This window comes from Pipistrellus kuhlii, unplaced genomic scaffold, assembly GCF_014108245.1.
Source record: "Pipistrellus kuhlii isolate mPipKuh1 unplaced genomic scaffold, mPipKuh1.p scaffold_m20_p_15, whole genome shotgun sequence".
Taxonomy (NCBI): Eukaryota; Metazoa; Chordata; class Mammalia; order Chiroptera; family Vespertilionidae; genus Pipistrellus; species Pipistrellus kuhlii.
The window spans coordinates 12,222,001-12,241,564 of record NW_023425460.1 but is presented as its reverse complement, the minus strand read 5'-3'; the positions used below and the strand labels follow the sequence as shown (position 1 = coordinate 12,241,564).

The following is a 19,564-nucleotide window of genomic DNA, read 5'->3' as shown; positions in this document are numbered from 1 at the left end:
GAGGGAAAAACAGCAAAATGGCCTTTCAATCAGGGACCTCAAAATACCAGAAAACAAAACAAAACAAAAACCAGCCTGGCCTGTGTGGCTCAGTGGTTGAGAGTCGACCCAGAAACCAGGAGGTCATGGGTTTGATTCCCCCATCAAGGCACAGATTGCAGGCTCCATCCCCTGTAAGGGACGTGTAGGAGGCCGCCAACAATGTTTTTCTCTCTCATCAATGTTTCTATCCCTCTTCTCTCTCTATAAAAAGTAATGTATCTTTGATTTTTTTTTAAAGAATCAAAATTATAAATATAAAATTTCACCTATGTTCTAGTCACAAGATTGTGCTTAAATGAAAAAGAAATCAATTTTCTTTACCTATATTTTAAATAAACAAAATATAATAAAAATGTATAAAATCAAGTTAATCTTGAAATTTTAGGCATCATATCCCAAAAGAATCCACTTCTAAAGCAGGTGAACATTTAGCACATCCTTTTTTTTTTTTTTTTTTAATTTTTGTTGTTGTTGATTTCAGAGAGGGAGGGAGAGGAGAGGGAGAAGAGAGACAGAAACATCAATGATGACAATCATTGATGAGCTGCCTCTTACATGATCCTTACTGAGGATTGAGCCCACAACCTGAGCATGTGCCCTTGATGGGAATCAAACCTGGGACCCTCCAGTCCACAGGCTGAGGTTCTATCCACTAAGCCAAACCTGCTAGGGCAGCACATTCTTTGTAGGTCATACAAAAACACCTATATAGTATATAAATTCAGTTTTGAGTACACCTATACTGAAAAAATAAATAGTGCTAAATAAATAGGATGGTGATAAAACTTGGTTTAACAACATCATACAAAAATAAAACACACAAAAACCCTGGAACTTTGAACAAGGTACATTTACACCATTTTATACCCTTGGGATAAAAATTATCTCTATCACCTAACCAGGCACTGATTTTACAGCACGCCCAAATTATGAACAATAGGCAATTGCGAGAGATCACTATGCTAGTATGAAAAATGCAAGGGAAACAGTGCTTCATCTTCTTTGAAAATCACCCAATATGTGACAAAGACTTTCATGTTCTCCTGATGGAAGATCAATGATGTAAAATAAATTAAGGAAGATAAATTTAACACACTATATAATTATGCTAGAGGCCCGGCACACAAAATTCATGTGCGGGTATAGTCCCTAGGCCTGACCTGCAATCAGGGCCATCTTCCCCAGCTGCCGGCATCTGGTCCCGCCCCTCACCGTCACTCACCCCCGGTGCCCTGTTCTTCATCAGGTGATCAGAGTCTGCCAGCCATAGGAAGGGACTGAGAGGTTGGTCGGCAGGCCCCAATTAGGTGATTGGGGCCTGCAGGCTGGGGACAGTTCCTGTATTGAGCATCTGCCCCCTGGTGGTCAGTGTGCATCATAGCAACCGGTCATTCTACCGTTCGATTTGCACATTACCCTTTTATTATATAGGATAAAAAGATTTATAACTTTAATATTTTATAGTTAATTTACAGGACTGCTAATTACAAAGATTTTTATGGCATTCTATGGATAATAATTTACTTAAGCAATATGGTTTATGTATCTTAGCCTAACACAGTGGTCGGCAAACTGTGGCTCATGAGCCACATGCGGCTCTTTGGCCCCTTGAGTGTGGCCCTTCCACAAAATACCACGTATCCTAATTAAGTTAATAACAAGGTACCTATCTATATAGTTTAAGTTTAAAAATTTTGGCTCTCAAAAGAAATTTCAATCGTACTGTTGATATTTGGCTCTGTTGACTAATGAGTTTGCCGACCACTGGCCTACCATATTTTATATATTGTTATTCTTCTTCTTTTTTAATCCTCACCTGAGGATATTTTTTCCATTGGTTTTCAGACAGAGTGGAGGGGGGAGGGGAGAGAGAAGCATGGATGTGAGAGAAACACATCAATTGGCTGCCTCCGCCTGCACCACAACCAGGGCAGGGATCAAACCTTCAACCCTTTGGCCCACAAGCTGACACTCTGACCACTGAGAAAACCCAACCAAGGAGTATTCATACGATTTTTTAAAAAAAAGATTATCTATTTTTGGCCTGGCCGGGAGACTCATTTGATTGGAGCATTCTCCCATACAACAAAATGGCCTATTTGCTCAATGGTTAGGGTATCGGTCCTCGGCCTAAAGGCTGAGGCTTCAATTCCTGGTTAAGGGCTCATACCTCTTGCAGGTTCAATGCCTGGCCCTCAGTCCAGACACATGCAGAAGGCAACCAGTCCATGTTTCTCTCTCACATCTATTGTTTCTTTCTCCCACTCCTCCCTCCTGCCCCATTCCTCTCTCTAAAATCAATAAAACATATCCTTGGGTGAGGATTTTAAAAAAGATTTGTTTTTACTAAAATATGACATGAAATACTTCTCCTTTTTCTTTCCCTCTCCCAAAGATATGTTTCTCATGGATTTAGAGAGAAGAGAGAGAGAGAAATATCAATGAGAAACCGATCAGTTGCCTCCCAAATGTGCCCTGAGCAGGAATCGAACCCACCACCTTTTGGTGTACAGGTGGATGGATGTTCCAACCAACTGAGCCACACCACCCAGGGCTCCATTTTTTGATATAATGCTTTGCCCTGGATTTTTTTTTTTTAAGTTTATAAATTGGTGTGAGAGGACCCAGAAGAGATACCCAGTTTTCCTAGCTCTGTCTAGGAACCATTCACCCTGTTCATTAGGCAACAGATTAAGTCCTTTTCTTCCCCTTTCTCACTTCACAAACTATCTTTCTCCATCTTCTTCATTACTTCACTTTGGCTTAAAATTACTTCCTATGAATTTTCTCTCTCCCCTTTGTAGAATCAGACCTTTGAAATATGCACATGGAAAAAACAAGACACTGAGTTTTAATTTACACAATACCTAGTCAAGTACTCAAAATAGCACAATCAAACGTGACCATGCAGAAAACGAAAAGGATATTAATTTTTCTGAGTTCAGATGACAAAGCAGCTTCTCCAAAGGCGGATAGCGGTTCAGTGAGGACACACTTCCCAGGAGAATCAGCTTATGTTTGGCTCTGGTTATTGCAACATTAAGACGTCGCCAATCTTTCAAGAGTTCACCGAGCTGAAAGACATAGAATTTTTCATTATTTAAGTTTTCATATATTTGAGTATGTTCTGGCAAGGAACATAATTTGTCTTGAACTATTTTATTACTTTTAATCCTAAACATTAGACCACTAGGGAAGGTTATTTTGTTATTAAAAAATATATATTTATTTCAAAAAAGATTCAACACGTTAAAAAATCTTGACAGGTGACAGCCCACAATGTCAATTTCAAATATTTTATCTTGAGTGTGAGATCCTAGCTATAATTTAAAAATATAAAATAGATACAATAAAAATTTCAAAGTAGAGCTATCCCCCTCACGGTTGCATTGTCTGTAACAGTAAGAAAAGCAGAAGACCCAGCGGAGGGGATAAAGAGACCATGACACGTATATGTAATGGAAATCTACACAACAATCAGGACAGAGTGAACCTCTTTCTATATAGTATTGACTTGAAAAGATCTCCAAGCTATTTTATTAAGTGGAAAAGCAAAGTCCTGAATAGTACACGTAGTAACTTTTGTGTGAAAAGGAGGGAACTAAGAATACTGACCCACATCTGCTTGTAAAGGCCGCGGAAACGCAACAATCTGGGAGGATAAGAACTGAGTACATGAGGAACAGGGTAGAAGGGAGACATACATTTAAAAAGTCATATGGGCCGAAACCGGTTTGGCTCAGTGGTAGAGCGTGGGGTATACGGACTGAAAGGTCCCGCGTTCGATTCCGGTCAGGGTCATGTACCGTGGTTGTGGGCACATCCCCGGTGGGGGGTGTGCAAGAGGCAGCTAATCGATGATTCTCTCTCATCAATGTTTCTAACTCTCTATCCCTCTCTCCTCCTCTCTGTAAAAAAATCAATAAAATATATATATTTTTAAAAATCAATAAAATATTTTTTTTAAAAAAAAGCCATATGGAGTTATCATATGGTCAAGAAAAATTAATCAAGAAGAGGTAAAACCACCATTTGCCCACCATCCAGAACTGAAATATCATTGCTGACATGTACACATAAAGAACTGTTTGACATTGAAATTGGGTCTCAAAAGAACTGGTGGCCCAGAAAGAAGCTTACTACAGACTAATTCATATGCCTTTCAGCATAACGATTATTGCTGGTCTCATTTTTTATTCTTATAAGTATATTTCCAGTAGGACATGATCTCATCTAGGGGAAATGGTGAACAACATAGACTGATGAACAAGAACAGACCCAGAGATAAGGAGCCATGGGTCAGACTGTTGGACCGCAGAAGGAGGGTGGGGATAAAAGGGAGAGATCAACCAAAGGACTTATGTGCACACATATGAGCCCAACCAGTGGTCAAGAACAACAGGGGGGTGGGGGCATGAGTGGGGGGGTGGGGAGTTGGAATGGGGGGTTAAGGACAAATATGTGATTCCTAAATCAATAAAGAAATTAATTTTTTTAAAAAGAAGAGGTAAAAATGCAATACAACAAAAACTGGAATTATCTATAAATCTAAAAGTATGTCTACGGAAGCCTTTATAGTTAAAATGCACCAAATGCAACAGCCACGAAGTGGGAGCAACTCAATGTGTGTTCATGGATAAATGGATCAGTAAATTGTGATATATGTATGTAAAGGAGTATTATTCAGCCTTTAAAGGGAAGGAAATTCTGCAGCATGCTAATGAGCCATGAGTACATTATTCTAAGTGAAATAAGCCACTTGTGAAATAACAAATATTATATGATTCCACATATATAAAATACCTAGAGCAGTTAAATTCATAGAGACAGAAATTAGAATGATGGTTGTCAGGGGCTGGAGGAGAAGGAATTAAGGAGTTATTTGTTATTCATGGGGACAGAGTTTCAGTTTGCAAAAACACATTGTGGAGATCTGTTGAACAACTGTGTGAACATACTTAATACTACTGAATGATACACTTAACAGTAGTTAGGGTGGTGAATTTTATGTTCTGTGTTTTAAATACAATTTCCTAAAAAAAAAAAAAAAAAAAAAGAGGGGGTGGGGGGAGAAAGTATCCCAGACAAATCAGCAGAAAATAAAAAAACAATTAACTCACAGTTCCATCTTTATTACTTCTAACAAATGATACTAGAACGATACTTTTGTCTCTTCCTTGGTATTTGTCTACTGTGTTAACTTCAACCATCCCAACAGAAGAATGTGCCAATAAATCATTGATGATCTTTAACTGCTGCCTGTATGGTGCAATGATACCAATATCAGAGGGATTACATCCAGCCTAAACAGAAAAGGAAACAGTTCAAAATTTATACTCTTAATTTTTGTAATTTAAGCTTTACTAGTACTAAATTTACTTAAATGTTTACTACATAATGTGCCAAACTGATGTTTATAATAGATATAACTATCACAAGGAGTAAATACAATTATTGAATTTGTTCTAAATCAACATTCACATTACCTGAGATGAAATAATTTCCTCAAACATCACTCCCTTGATGTTTAGAAGTTCCTGGCAGTATAACGGTTTGCACGCTAATAGAACAGTGCTGCCATACAGAGTATAAAGAATACATTTCACTTCCTGCCATCCTTTACACTGAAGTTTCCAATCCCCCAATCATACTGACTGCAGCACAATATTGACACAATCAGAATTATTTGATGTTACAAAAAGTTGTCCTAAAAGGAAACCCAAAATGCCATTATAAAAATTACATGAGATAGAGGATCTACCTAAAACATAATCACAAACCTAAACAACCAAAATGAGGAAACAAAGAAACAACCCCCAAAGGAAAGAACCAAGAGATAAATGAAGCAGAGATAAGAAATTTATCTGAAACAGAGTTCAGAGTAATGACGTTAAAAATGCTCAACAGTATGAAAAAAGATACAGTAACTATGAAAAAAGAACAGTCTGCCCTGGTCAGTTTGGCTCAGTGGATAGAGCATCGGCCTGCGGACTGAAGGGTCCCAGGTTTGATTCCGGTCAAGGGCATGTACTTTGGTTGCGTGCACATCTCCATTAGGGAGTGTGAAGGAGGCAGCTGATCAATGTTTCTAACTCTCTATCCCTCTTCTTTCCTCTGTAAAAAAAAAAAAAAATCAATAAAATATATTAAAAAAAGAACAGTCTGAGATAAAGAATGACATAAAACAAAGAACACGTTGGAAGAAATACACAACAGATTAGGGGAAACTGAGGATTGATTGAATCACTGAGTTAGAAGAAAGAGTTGAAAATATCACTCAATTAGCCAAAACCGGTTTGGCTCAGTGGATAGAGCGTCGGCCTGCGGACTGAAGGGTCCCGGGTTCGATTCCGGTCAAGGGCATGTACCTTGGTTGCGGGCACATCCTCAGTCGGGGGTGTGCAAGAGGCAGCTGATCAATGGTTCTCTCTCATAGATGTTTCTAACTCTCTATCCCTCTCTCTTCCTCTCTGTAAAAAAAATCAATAAAATATATTTTAAAAAAGAAAAAAGAAAATATCACTCAAAGATTCAAAAAGGAAAAAAAATTTTAAAAATAGGACTGCTTAAGGAAGCTGTGGGACGATGTGAAATGTAACAATATTAGAATAGTAGACATGCCAGAAGAGGCAGAAAGGGAGAAACGAATAAAGAAGGTGTTTGAAGAAATTAAGGTAGAAAACTTCCCTAACCTGGTAAAAGAAAAGTCACACAAGTTCAGCAGGTAGAGAGAACCCCAAGCAAGAAGAACTCAAACAGACCCATGCCAAGACACATCATAATTAAAATCCCAACAATTAAAGACAAAGAGAGAATCTTAAAGGCAGCAAGAGAAAAGAAAATTGTTACCTACAAAGGAGTTCCCATAAGGCTGGCACATGATTTCTCATCAGAAACTCTACAGGCCAGAAGGAAATGGCATGAAGCACTCAAGGTAATGGAAAGCAAGGAGCTGAGGCCAAGATCACTATATCCAGCAAAGCTATCATTCAAAATAGAGCATCCCCGACAAAAAAAGGCTAAAGGAGTTCATCACCACCAAGCCAGCATTGCAAGAAATACTAAAGGGATTGCAGGAAGGGATTGCTGAGAAGAAACAGAAACCTAGCCATATGGAATTAAAATGATTATATGTAAGTACTTCTCAATAATAACCCTAAATGTAAATGGACTAAACGCTCCAATCAATTCTGCTATAGGGTAGCAGAATGGATACAAAAACATGACCCAACTATATGCTGCCTACAAGAGACCCACCTCAAAACAAAAGACGCTCACAGGATGAAAGTGAAGGGATGGAAATTCCATGCAAATGGAAAAGAAAAAAAGCTGGAGTAGCAATACTCATATCTGACAAAATAGACTTTAAAGGCATCATGCTAAGTGAAATAAGCCAGTTGGAGAAAGATAAATATCATATGATCATTTGTGGAATATAATGAATAACATAAACTGATGAACAAAAACAGAGCCAGAGGGGGAAAATATATTATATATTATATATATATATATATATATATATATATATGAAGCAATCCTGTTATTTGCAGATTTTTAATATTTCCTATAACTTTTGTGATATCATACTATATTAGTAGTTTCGTAATATTAGTATACTTAAAATCCTTTTATTCTTGAAATATTAATGTTTATTGCATGTAATATTATATGTAAGATCATTTTCTTGAATAATTGTTTACTGCATATAACATTATCATATTTAAAATCGTTTTTCTTGAGATATTAATATTTATTGCATGTAACATTTTTTAAATAATTATAAAATTTTTATTTTTTATTTTTTAAAAATATATTTTATTGACGAAACCGGTTTGGCTAGGTGGATAGAGCATTGGCCTGCGAACTGGAAGGTCCCAGGTTCGATTCCGGTCAAGGGCATCTACCTTGGTTGCGGGCACATCCCCAGTGGGGGGTGCGCAGGAGGCAGCTGATCAATGATTCTCTCTCATCGATGTTTCTAACTCTCTCTCCCTCTCCCTTCCTCTCTGTAAAAAAATCAATAAAATATATTTTAAAAAAATATATTTAAAACACTCTATCCAGTGAGCCAAACCGGTTTTGGCTTGCATGTAACCTTTTATATTTAAGATCGTTTTTCTTGAAATATTAAGGTTTATTGTATGGAACATTGTTATGTTTAAAATAGTTTTTCTTGAAATTAAAAAAAAAAAACTGGAAAAAATTTATACGTCTGAGATAAATTTTCTCAAAATCAATCAGGCTTCCATCCTCTTGTCTTAATAAACAAGTGCAAATGCTACTATATCTTAAGCTCCTTGCATTCTAACATCCTATTACACTGCAAATATTAATGAAATGAAATGAAATGAAAATTCTGAATTACCTTAATAAAAATTGAGGTCAGGAAAACTATGAGTTTGGCTTCTGTTATATTGCTCACACCACTCTTTTCAACTTGTTCTGGTGCTGGAACCTAAAGAGAAAAATATGCATCCTGATCATTAAACAATCTCTAAAGAGGACAGAGGTAGTTATAGAGACTGCACTGCAGTTGTGGAGACAGCTGAGAATTTCTTCATCCTAAAAGCTGAAGGTAAAAGAATTAACAAAAATGAATGCGGTTGTTCGTTTTTCAGAAAGCCATCCAGAAGCAACCATCTTAAACATACCACAGTTCAGGCTGAAATTTCCATGAATGGGACCATACATTGGGCTTCACCTGCTTTATTTCGCAATCCCCTATTTTAAGGAATCAAAGGCCAGAAAAGAAGAGGAACTTGCTCAAGGTCTCACAATAAATCATGGCACTAGGAATCAAAACAGAGATCTGACCCTGGCCCGGTGCTGCTCAGTCGGATGGTTGGGTACAATCACATGCACCGAAAAACTGCTGGTTCAATTCCTGGCTGGGGCACAAGCCTGGGTTGCACACTCATTCCCAGGAAGGGATGTGTAGAAGACAGTCGATCAAGGTTTCTCTCTCACACCTCCCTCTCTCTCTTCCTCTCTCTCACTGATTGTTAAATTTAATTTAAAAATCTTAAAAAATAAAACAAAAATTTAGGTTTGACTCTAATATCTGTGCTCTTTTCATTTTCCTGTTGCCTTTTATACAAACAATGGAGCAGATAAAGTTCCCCAGGTTCTCCAATACCTGGTAAAACTCTCCAAGGACCATTCTGCTTCTACACATCCCTAATTAACCTTCATTATTATTTTTAATTTATTTATTATATTTTACTTGAGAGAGGGAGGAAAAGAGAGAGAGAGAAAGACAGAATCAGTGATGCGAGAGACAAACTGGGATTGAACCTTGGTCACCCTGATGAGAATCAAATCTGTGACCTTGAGCAGCGACCTATGAAAGGAAGTCATGGTCTGATTCCCGGTCACATGCCCAGGTTTGGGACAATCCCGAGTGTGGAGCACGCAGGGGGCAGCTGATCAATGACTCTCTCATCATTGATGTTTCTACCTCTCTCTCTCCTTCTCCCTTTCTTTTGAAATCAATAAAAAAATATATATAAAAACAAAACCCTGCAACCTTCTGGTGCAAGGAATGATGCTTCAGCCAACTGAGCCATACCGGCCAGGGCTAACCTTGATTACTTTCAATACAACTTATTTGGAATCCTGATGCTAAGAAAGAAAAAACCTGAGTAGCAAAAAAAAGAACTTGAGTCATTATTGGTTAGGTAAACAATAGTAAATTATAAGTAATAAATTGGAGTTGTGATTTATAAAAGCAGTCCTTCGTGATATTAGCTTATCTGAATACACTTTCCAGAATCTGCCTGCCCTTAGTTGTTAATTCTTGAACCTGAAAGACTCTGGCCGTTATTCAAGAAAAGAAAAATCCCAGCAGGGTCTGCACACTGCACAGTGACACCTTTTTTTTCTTTTTCTTTCTTTTTTTTTTTTTTTTACAGTGAAACCTATTTTTAACAATCAGCTAACTCCATCCATCTTAATAACAAGTGATACATTTTAGAGGTAGGGGTGTCGAACTCAATCAGAGAAGGGGCCAAGATCTAAAATCCAGCCTAAATCGCGGGCCGAATGGTTTACTGAACAGTCATAAACTGTCATTGTGATGGAAACGCAGCGGAGTGCAGTGATGACAGCGCGGTGCGGGCCACATTGCAAGGCCTGGCTGGACGGATTTGGCCCGCGGGCCTTGTGTTTGACACATGTGCATACATATAAGTAGCCACTATATTTTTATTTGAACTTATGTAAAGATTTCCAAATCAATGCTGAGAAGCACTACAGTATATAAAACAAATTATAGGGATACAGGGTCAAAACTTTGTTCTAATTAAGAACTAGAAATATTAAGTCATTTAAGACCTTGTGAAGATTTTTGTTTAATGCCAAGTTTGTAAAGAGGATTTTATGTGCATATGTGAGGTCGGGAAGTACATAGGAATCCTCCTCACTTTCAGCTCAATTGTGCCGAGAAACTGAAACTATCCTAGAAAAATAAAGTCTATTTTCTTCAAAGTCTTTAAAAGGACAAAAATTTATCCTAACTTCTCTTTATTGGTAAATCAACCTAGCCTTTGATAGTATTTTTTTTTAATTTATATATATATATATATATATATATATATATATATATATATATTTTTTTTTTTTTTTTTTTAACTGGTTACTCATTTTTTTTTTATATCAATCTTTATTGTTCACATTATTACAAAGGTTCCTCATTTCTTCCCCCCTCCACCAGGTTCCCACCCCTCCCTCTGCCCTTTCCCCACCCCCCATTGACCTCATCCATAGGTACACAGTCTATGTTCAGTCTCTTCCCGCATCCCCCACTCCCCTTCTCTCCCCGTCCCCCCCCCCCCCCCCCCCCGAGAATTGTCAGTCCACTCCCCTCCCGTATCTCTGATTCTATTATAATCAACAGTTAATATTGTTCATGAGGTGTTTTGTTTTGTTTTTTAATTAATAAACTTTTATATTTTTAAGAATAAATTTTTTAAAAATATTTTTTTAATATATTTTATTGATTTTGTACAGAGAGGAAGGGAGAGAGATAGAGAGCTAGAAACATCGATGAGAGAGAGTTATAGATCAGCCGCCTCTTGCACACCCCCTACTGGGGATATGCCCGCAACCAAGGTACATGCCCTTGACCAGAATCGAACCCAGGACCTTTCAGTCCCCAAGCCGACGCTCTATCCATTGAGCCAAACCGGTCTCGGCAAGAATAAATTTTTAAATCTAATAATTTTAAACCTTGTTTTTTCTGCCCTGGGAACTGAGAAGCAAACTTGTTTACATGTAAACTTGCCCTTAGGCTATCAAAAGGTGTAGCTATTCAAATGTAAATGAACACATTGTTTAAACATAGCTGCTGGTTGGAATTGGATTACCTGTTCTGGGTGGGAAGGGCTTGTCCTCCCCTTTCTCCATTAAAATTAAGGTGTTAGCTTTATTAAAACCTCTTTTTGGCAAGAGACCTTAAACTTTCAGAACTTTAAATTTTTCAGGTAGTAAATCAATTACTTAGTATTTTCTCAAATCAATAATACCTCCACCTGCCTAAGGATACACTTCACACAAAAGACGTTTCCAAATAGATCAACCAACCTCATCCAGACTCCACACAAGGAACTCACAGATCAACACCCCAGCGCTACAATAACTCAACACATCCAGATCTAAGCCTTCATCACTTGATTCAGCAGACCCTCAAGTTCCCCCAAAAGTTTCCAGCCATGTCTGAGAGGCAGCCCTGGGGCGTGGGCAGACGAGGAGGGAGATGTTCTGGCCCGGCTGCTTCGGGCCTGGCCTCTGTTGCTCTGGTCAGCTCCATAAACAGCTGCTCCGGGTCTGGCCGCTGCCGCTCCGGACCTGGCAGCTGCTGCTCCGGGCCTGGCTGCTCCCAACCCGGCTACTCCGGGCCTGGCCGCTCCCAGCCTGCCTGCTCTGGGCCCGGCGCCTTTGATAGTATTAATACCAATTTCTTTTCTAGAAAGTGTAATTACACACTTGAGTTCATTCTCAGGCTTTCCTATTTCAAAAGTCAATTCTGACAATGTATTGATCCTCAGAAAAACCTCCCCCAACAATACTGGATCTACAAAAAAATATTGTGTGTGTTGCAAAAGTATATAAGAGTATACTAGTTTTAACTGATAAGCGCTAAAGAAGCTTTTTTTTTTTTTTTAACTGAAGCATTTGCCACTGAAAACAGGAATTTAAATAGTAGGATAAAAAGAGAAAAACTAAAAGGGAAAAACAAAAAAAGTTTGGTTTCTTACCTGGTCTGTATTAAGAAAACAGACAGGGTTGTTTGGTTCAAATGCTCCCATCAGCCAAGGGTTCTCAGAATAATCGGCATAAAACTCCAGCTCCAGCGTCACGTCTTTGAGGTTGGGCAGGTTTATCACTGCGCCGGCCACTCTGTCTGACCCACACTCCAGCTTCCCTCCGTAGGTCAGCGTGTTGCTGAGGGACATGATCTTACTGAGGGATGACAAAGCGATGTTAGCCTGGGCGGTGAGGACGGGCACGCACGGCATCGGAGCGGGCAGGTCACAGGTACCTGTTCATCCGGTACTGCACCGTCAGCTGCACCACAGCGGCCTCCTTCCGCGCCAGCCTCTTGAACAGGCTCTCGCTCATGCCCAGGGCCCTGCCGACAGAGACCCCGCGTGTCAGCGCCGTGCCCGCCCCGCACACAGAACCCGGTTAAAGCCAGGACTCCGGCGCCCGCTTACCTGGCCTCGCGGTTGAGCACCAGGGGAGGCAGCTGCTGGTGATCCCCCACCAACACAAATCTCCGCGAGAAGAAGAGGGGCCCGAGGCACACGGGCTGGCTGATCTGAGAGGCTTCGTCCACGATGCAGAAATCGAAAACCTTACGAGCAAATATTGGGTGGTTTGTTCCCATACATGTCGTTGCCACGATGAGCTAAAAACAAAGAAAACAAATCAATTATTTATTATGTCCAAGAAATATAATTTCTTTTCCCCCCCGTTTTTGAAATTAAAATATATTAAGAAGATTTTGTCCCCAGTCACAGGAACACCCCAATATTAATTAATCCTGAGACATGGCATGCAAAAATATTTAATTTTTTTACTACAAATTTTAAAAAATCAAGTAAATTTCCCGAACATTATAACAGTTCTCAGATTTACAGATCAAAAACGGTTCCAGCAAAAGCCAAAGGAATAGGAAAGAGAAGCCAAGTAGAGAAAGCTTTTATACAATAACCACTCTGCTCTAGCCAAGCACCACAGAAAAAACTGTGCCCCTCGCTGGTTTGGCTCAGTGGTTAGAATACTGGACTATAGACTGGAAGGTTCTGGGTTCAATTCTGGTCAAGGGCACATGCTCAGTTTCAGGCCCAATGCCCAGGGGGTGGGCAGGAGGCAGCCGATCAATGATATTCTCTCATCACTGATGTTTCTGTCTCACTCTCCCACTCCCTTCCTCTCTAAAATCAATTTTAAAAATTATATATACATATATACATATATATATATGCTCAAGCCCCAGTGTGGGGTGTGTAGGAGGCAGCCGATCAGTGATTCTCATCATTGATGTTTCTATCTCTCTCCCTCTCCCTTCCTCTCTGAAATCAATAAAAATATTTAAAAAACAAAACTGTGGCTTCATCCCCCCACCGATGCTAGCAGAGGCCTAATTGGGGGGCAGGGGAGTATGTATAGACTTCAACTGTCCCTAGTTTATAAGGCTCCCTATTCTTGACTTGACCAAATTTTAGAAACAGACAACAGTTAAGTGGTTATCAGGGGTTAAGCAGGGGTGAGTGGGAAAGAAATGGGTGTAGTTATAAAAATGCCAACATGAGTGATCCTTGTGGTAATGGACTAATTATTCTGTGTCAATGTCAGCATTCTGGTTGTGAGTTTACTACAGTTTTGTAAAATGGTAAACAATGGGCTAAAGATATACACGATCTCTGTATTATTTCTTACAGCTACATGTGAATCTATAATTATCTCAAAATAAAAAGGTTAATTTTCAAAAACTTTAAAATAACTGCCATAGGTATTAGACAAAGGAGTTGAAGGAACAACTTATTAAATCTAATTTATTTTAGATTATTTGTAATTTTATTTTTAATAATGTTTCTTTTGTATATATATAGTTTGTTGATTTTGAGAGAGAGAGAGAGAGAAACATTGATGTAAGAGCTCAAAATCGATCAGCTGCTCCTGCACATCCCCTGCCAGACCAAGCCTGCAACACAGGCATATGCCCTTGACTGGGAATCGAACCCACAATCTCTTGCTGCACAGAACAATGCCCAACCAACTGAGCCGCACTGGCTAGAGCTGTTTCTTTTCTTTTTCTTTATGTTTTTATTGATTTAAGAGAGAGAGGAAGGGAGAGAGAAAGAGAAAGAGAGATCAGTATGAGAAAGAAACATTATTTGGCTGCCTCCTGCAGCCTCCTATTGGGGATTGAGTCCGCAATTCTGGCATGTGCCCTGATCAGGAATCAAACAGGTGACCTTGGCAACCTTTTTAAAAAAAAATATGTTTTATTGATTTTTTACAGAAAGGAAGGGAGAGGGATAGAGAGTTAGAAACATCGATGAGAGAGAAGCATCCATCAGCTGCCACTGCACACCCCTATTGAGGATGTGCCGATAACCAAGGCACATGCCCTTGACTGGAATCGAACCTGGGACTTTTCAGTCTGCACGCCGATGCTCTATCCACTGAGCCAAACTGGTTTCTGCCTTGGCAACCTTTTTGTAGGATGATGCTCAACAAACTGAGCCACATGAGCCAGGGCTAGATGAATTTTTTAAATCTATTTTTATTGATTTCAGAGAGGAAGGGTGAGGAAGAGAGATAGAAGCATGAATTATTGATCAGCTGCCTCCTGCACACCTCCTATTGGGGACCGAGCCTGCAACCCAGGCATGTTCCCTTGATCGGAATCGAACCTGGGACCCTTCAGTCCACAGACTGACGCTCTATCCAATGAGCCAAACCAGCTAGGGCTAGATGATTATCTTAAAAGAAAAAAATATAGTTAAGACTTCATTAAATAGTAAAATGTAAATTAGGTTCTATATAGAAAAATAAAATCACAAGACTGTTCGTGTGCTATTGCCTTTAAATTCAAACTCACTAAAAAATCCTGATGAATGGTTTTCTAGGTGTGACAGTGTGATATAATAAATAATACACACACACACACACACACACATACACTTGGTCTCCCTCCTGGTTCTTGGCAGAGAGCTCCTGATAGGGGTGAGAAGAACATCTTTTGTTATTCATAATAAGCCCCTTGCACCCAACCCAGCATTTATTACAAGAAGATTTGACACTGGTATTGGAGCTGATTGCCAGAGGAACCAACCAGGTGATTATAGAGTTAGGACTTTCATCCATCCCTCCATCTCCATGAAGGGGAGAGGGGCTGAGGATTGAGCTAACCTCCAACGGCCAGTGATCCATCACACCTACATGACGGAATCTCCATAAATCCCCAAACCTCAGGGTTTGGTGAACACGTCATGGAGCTGGGAGGGCGGTTCCCCTGGAGAGGACCCAGAAGCTACCGGTGCTTCCCACACACCCTCCCCTGTGCAGCTCTCCACCTGGCTGTTCCTGAGCTGCATCCTATAAGATGTACTCAAGAGCAGTAAGAAAAGCGCCTTCCTGAGTTCTATGAGCCATTCTAGAAAATTACTGAACCCAAGGAGGGGGTCATGGGAGCCCCGATTTATAGCTAGTTGTTCAGAAGCACAAGAGGCCCTGACTTGCAATTCAGAACTGAATTGGGGGGGCAGTCTTGTGGGACGGAGCCCTGAAGCTGAGGGGTCTACACTAACTCCAGGTGGCTAAGTGTCAGAAGTGTTGTGAGAGAAGCAGGATATTTTAAACTAGGGGAGACCCCTGAATAATAAACCAAAAACCTCATTTCAGTTCCGAAGCAAGCCAGCGAACTATAAATTAGTAAACTGGTCCTGTAGTTTACTACCTGGATTAATCATGTAACATGTGGTCAGTGTGACCGAAATTCCCAGAGTGCTGTTTCTCCCCGTTCTGGCTGCAGACATGAATATCAGCATTCCTAGGCCACACTGTACTTACGTGACTATTGTAGAGTTCTTCCAGAAGTGCCAAGGACTTAATGGCCTTCGATCTGCAAATTTCCTCCTCGGTAAATTTCTGGATATCTGGATGTACCTTCTGAGTCTGACCCAAGCGCAAAAACCCTATTTTAAACTTCGCTAACTTCAAAAGAATATTGTCCACAGCAGAATGTGTATAACTGGTCAACAAAACGCTAAAACCACAGGCATATAGAATTCTTACCTAAGGATGAATAAGAGAAAAGAAAACAGCATTACTTTTAATTCCAGACCATTTTTAACATGCTTATGTTTTTCTAATAAAATTAGAAAACTTAATATGAAGCATATCTAAGAGTTAAACCAAATAACTTTTTAAAAATTATAAGGTCAAAATGTGTTATCAAAGTATTATGTAAAGTGATAAAACTGACTACTTATGAACTTCCAATAGTGCCTGGCACACAGTATCAATCAATAAATACTTGCTACCTTCATTATCATTAATCAGTAAATTACCACTCAGAAATTTGCCAATGTGAAAAGAAAAAAAAAAAGAAAAATCTATTTGAACCACCTCTATATAATTGATCGTTGTTTTTTTTTTTTGTTTTGTTTTTTTAAATATATTTTATTGATTTTTCACAGAGAGGGAGAGAGATAGAGAGCTAGAAACATCGATGAAAGAGAAACATCGACCAGCTGCCTCCTGCACACCCCCCACTGGGGATGTGCCCGCAACCAATGTACATGCCCCTGGCCAGAATCGAACCTGGGACCCTTCAGTCCACAGACCAATGCTCTACTGCTGAGCCAAACCGGTTTTGGCTAATTGATCGTTTTTTAAAGGGAAGAAAAACATACAATGATACACATGCCATCAACATGAAGAGACCTTAGACAGTCCAAAATGCAAGGAATCTGCAACATGATTACAACTATCGGTCATTTAGCTTCTCTATTTCTCAAGTCATTCTAAAAAGGTAATTTGAAATAAAGGCATTTTGAGTTAATATTCAGCTCTTTATAAAATATATATTTTATTGATTCCATTGGGGATTGAGCCTGCAACCCAGGCATGTGCCCTGACTGGAAATTGAACTGTGACCTCCTGGTTCACAGGTTGAAGCTCAACCAGTTGGGCAATATCTAGCTCTTTTGATCTCAAACATCACCTTCTCTGAACAAAGAAGCTGGTTTACGTATTTAGTTTCTAAGCGAAAGAACAATGAGCTTACGAGAGCACATATTGTGGTGGTCTTTCCTGTCCCGGGCATGCCCACGATGAGCGTGTAGTCTTTGGAAAGAAGCACCTTTTTCATGGCTTGCCTCTGAGGTTTATTCAGACCTGCATTTAAATGTAAAAATAACAGAAAAAAGCGTAATGAATTTCAGTGAACAAATTCACTATTTCTATAAGAAAAGCAGCCTCTATTCAAGTTTCTCCAATACAACTTTGCAAAGCAAGAAAATATGGTGATGTTAAAAAATATATGTAAACTACTTCCAAACAGACTTTGTGTAGTAATTGTATAATAACTGCATATACGTCATTAAAACACTAGAAGGTACATGCATATAAGTACAACCAATGGACATAAAACTTTGGGGAGGGAGGGTATGTATGGGAGGGAGGAGGCAAGGTTAAAATATGTACACAGATAATTTAATTTAAAAAATGTAAAAAATAGCCGAAACCGGTTTGGCTCAGTGGTAAAGCGTTGGTCTGCGGACTGAGGAGTCCCAGGTTCGATTCCAGTCAAGGGCATGTACATTGGTTGCTGGCATATCCCCAGTGGGGGGTGTGCAGGAGGCAGCTGGTCCATGTTTCTCTCTCATCGACATTTCTAGCTCTCTCTCCCTCTCCCTTCCTCTCTGTAAAAAATAATAATATATATATATTTTTTTTAAAATGTAAAAAATGAATGAATAAATAAAAATAAAAAATATTTTTTCTTGCAAAAAAAAAACAACAACACTAGATGGTAGGTTAAATTATAAATAGAACAAAAACACTGGGAGCAGAATGCTGAGCATACCTTTCAGAATAGAGGCAACTGTGTCCTTCGCATCGTGCGGAAGGATAGAGCTGAGGTAGGGTATAAACTGAGGCTCACGGAAGTCAATGATTAAATCGCGGAGCTTTTGGCTGAGAAGAAAAAAATGCTTTTAGTAATATTTCTCAGGGAAGTGGGGTAAAGTTCAGATTCATTCACTGTTACAAACCTGGCATCAGTATTCTTCATCAACTTAGAAAGATTTCCTAATGGGGTATCTATATCGCAATTCTTTTCTTCCTGGTCCAATCGGAACAAGGTTGATTCTGGGAGTACCGACAAGTTCCTAAAACAGCAAAACAGGTGTACACGAATGTTTTTCACTTAACACGGTAAGTTTTAGCAGATATTACTATCTGCTAAAAGAGCAAATGGGCCAAAATAGCTATTAAAATGGATACCATTTCCATTGAGTTACCCAGAAGTCATTGTAACTCCATCCATTAAGAAATGGTGACACATGTGACACATGCCTGCACTTCAAAGCAGGGAAAGCAGGCAGTATAGGAAGGAAGGAGAAGATATGAATATTGATGAACATGGAGATTGGACTCTGCCCCAAAATTTTACAGTAACTGTTCTACTATTAATATTTTTCTTTAAATCAACCTGTTTATTTGAACTGAGATAAATATACTTTATATCACAATTATTAATGAATAAATTTAAGGGAAAGAACAAAATGGTAAATGCCAGAATGCTAAGAAGGAAAAATAAGCTACATATTTATCACAGACATGTGGTTGTGAGAATGAGGTAAGACTATGTCCACATTAGAACTAGGGGTCATGATGCACTAAGTTCAGCCGTTTGGAAGTCCCTCAAATGTCAAACTGGAAATTAGCAGACGACCCAGCAGTTCCACTAGGACTTAGCTACAAGGGCAATAAAAATATGTTCACATAAAAATCTGCAGGTGAGACGAAACCAGTCTGCGGACTGAAAGGTCCCAGGTTCGATTCTGGTCAGGGGCATGTACTTCGGCTGCGGGCACATCCCTGGTGGGGGGTGTGCAGGAGGCAGCTGGTCGATGTTTTTCTCTCATCGATGTTTCTGGCTCTCTATCCCTCTCCCTTCCTCTCTATGAAAAATCAATAATAATATATATATATATATATATATATATATATATATATATATATATTTTTTTTTTTTTTTTATTTTTTTTTTAATCTGCAGCTGAAACTGGTTTGGCTCAGCAGTGGAGCTCTCCCTTCCTCTCTGTAAGAAAATCAATAAAATATATATTTTTAAAAATCTGCAGGTGAATATTTATAGTAACAATAGCCATAACACCAAAAACAATCAGATGTCTATCAGCTGGTGAATAAATGAACAAATGTGGTCTATTGATGTAACAGAGTATTACTCGGGCATAAAAAGAAATAAGGTACTAAAGGAAAA

General features: G+C 39.1%; 1 protein-coding gene across 1 annotated transcript in view; it reads right to left on the bottom strand.

The window, feature by feature from the left end:
* Positions 1-605: 605 nt before the first annotated feature.
* The window catches only part of DNA2 (DNA replication helicase/nuclease 2), a 34,930-nt gene continuing 15,971 nt past the window's right edge, over positions 606-19,564 (bottom strand). The window contains exons 11-21 of the mRNA XM_036438328.2: positions 18,330-18,446; positions 18,143-18,252; positions 17,342-17,451; positions 16,123-16,347; positions 12,756-12,949; positions 12,581-12,670; positions 12,297-12,501; positions 8,408-8,497; positions 5,163-5,345; positions 2,970-3,116; positions 606-1,104 (exon numbers count right to left, since the gene is read on the bottom strand). Of these exons, the coding sequence (XP_036294221.1) occupies positions 1,036-1,104; positions 2,970-3,116; positions 5,163-5,345; positions 8,408-8,497; positions 12,297-12,501; positions 12,581-12,670; positions 12,756-12,949; positions 16,123-16,347; positions 17,342-17,451; positions 18,143-18,252; positions 18,330-18,446 (1,540 nt within the window). The 3' untranslated portion in view covers positions 606-1,035. The remainder of the gene's footprint in view (positions 1,105-2,969; positions 3,117-5,162; positions 5,346-8,407; positions 8,498-12,296; positions 12,502-12,580; positions 12,671-12,755; positions 12,950-16,122; positions 16,348-17,341; positions 17,452-18,142; positions 18,253-18,329; positions 18,447-19,564) is intronic.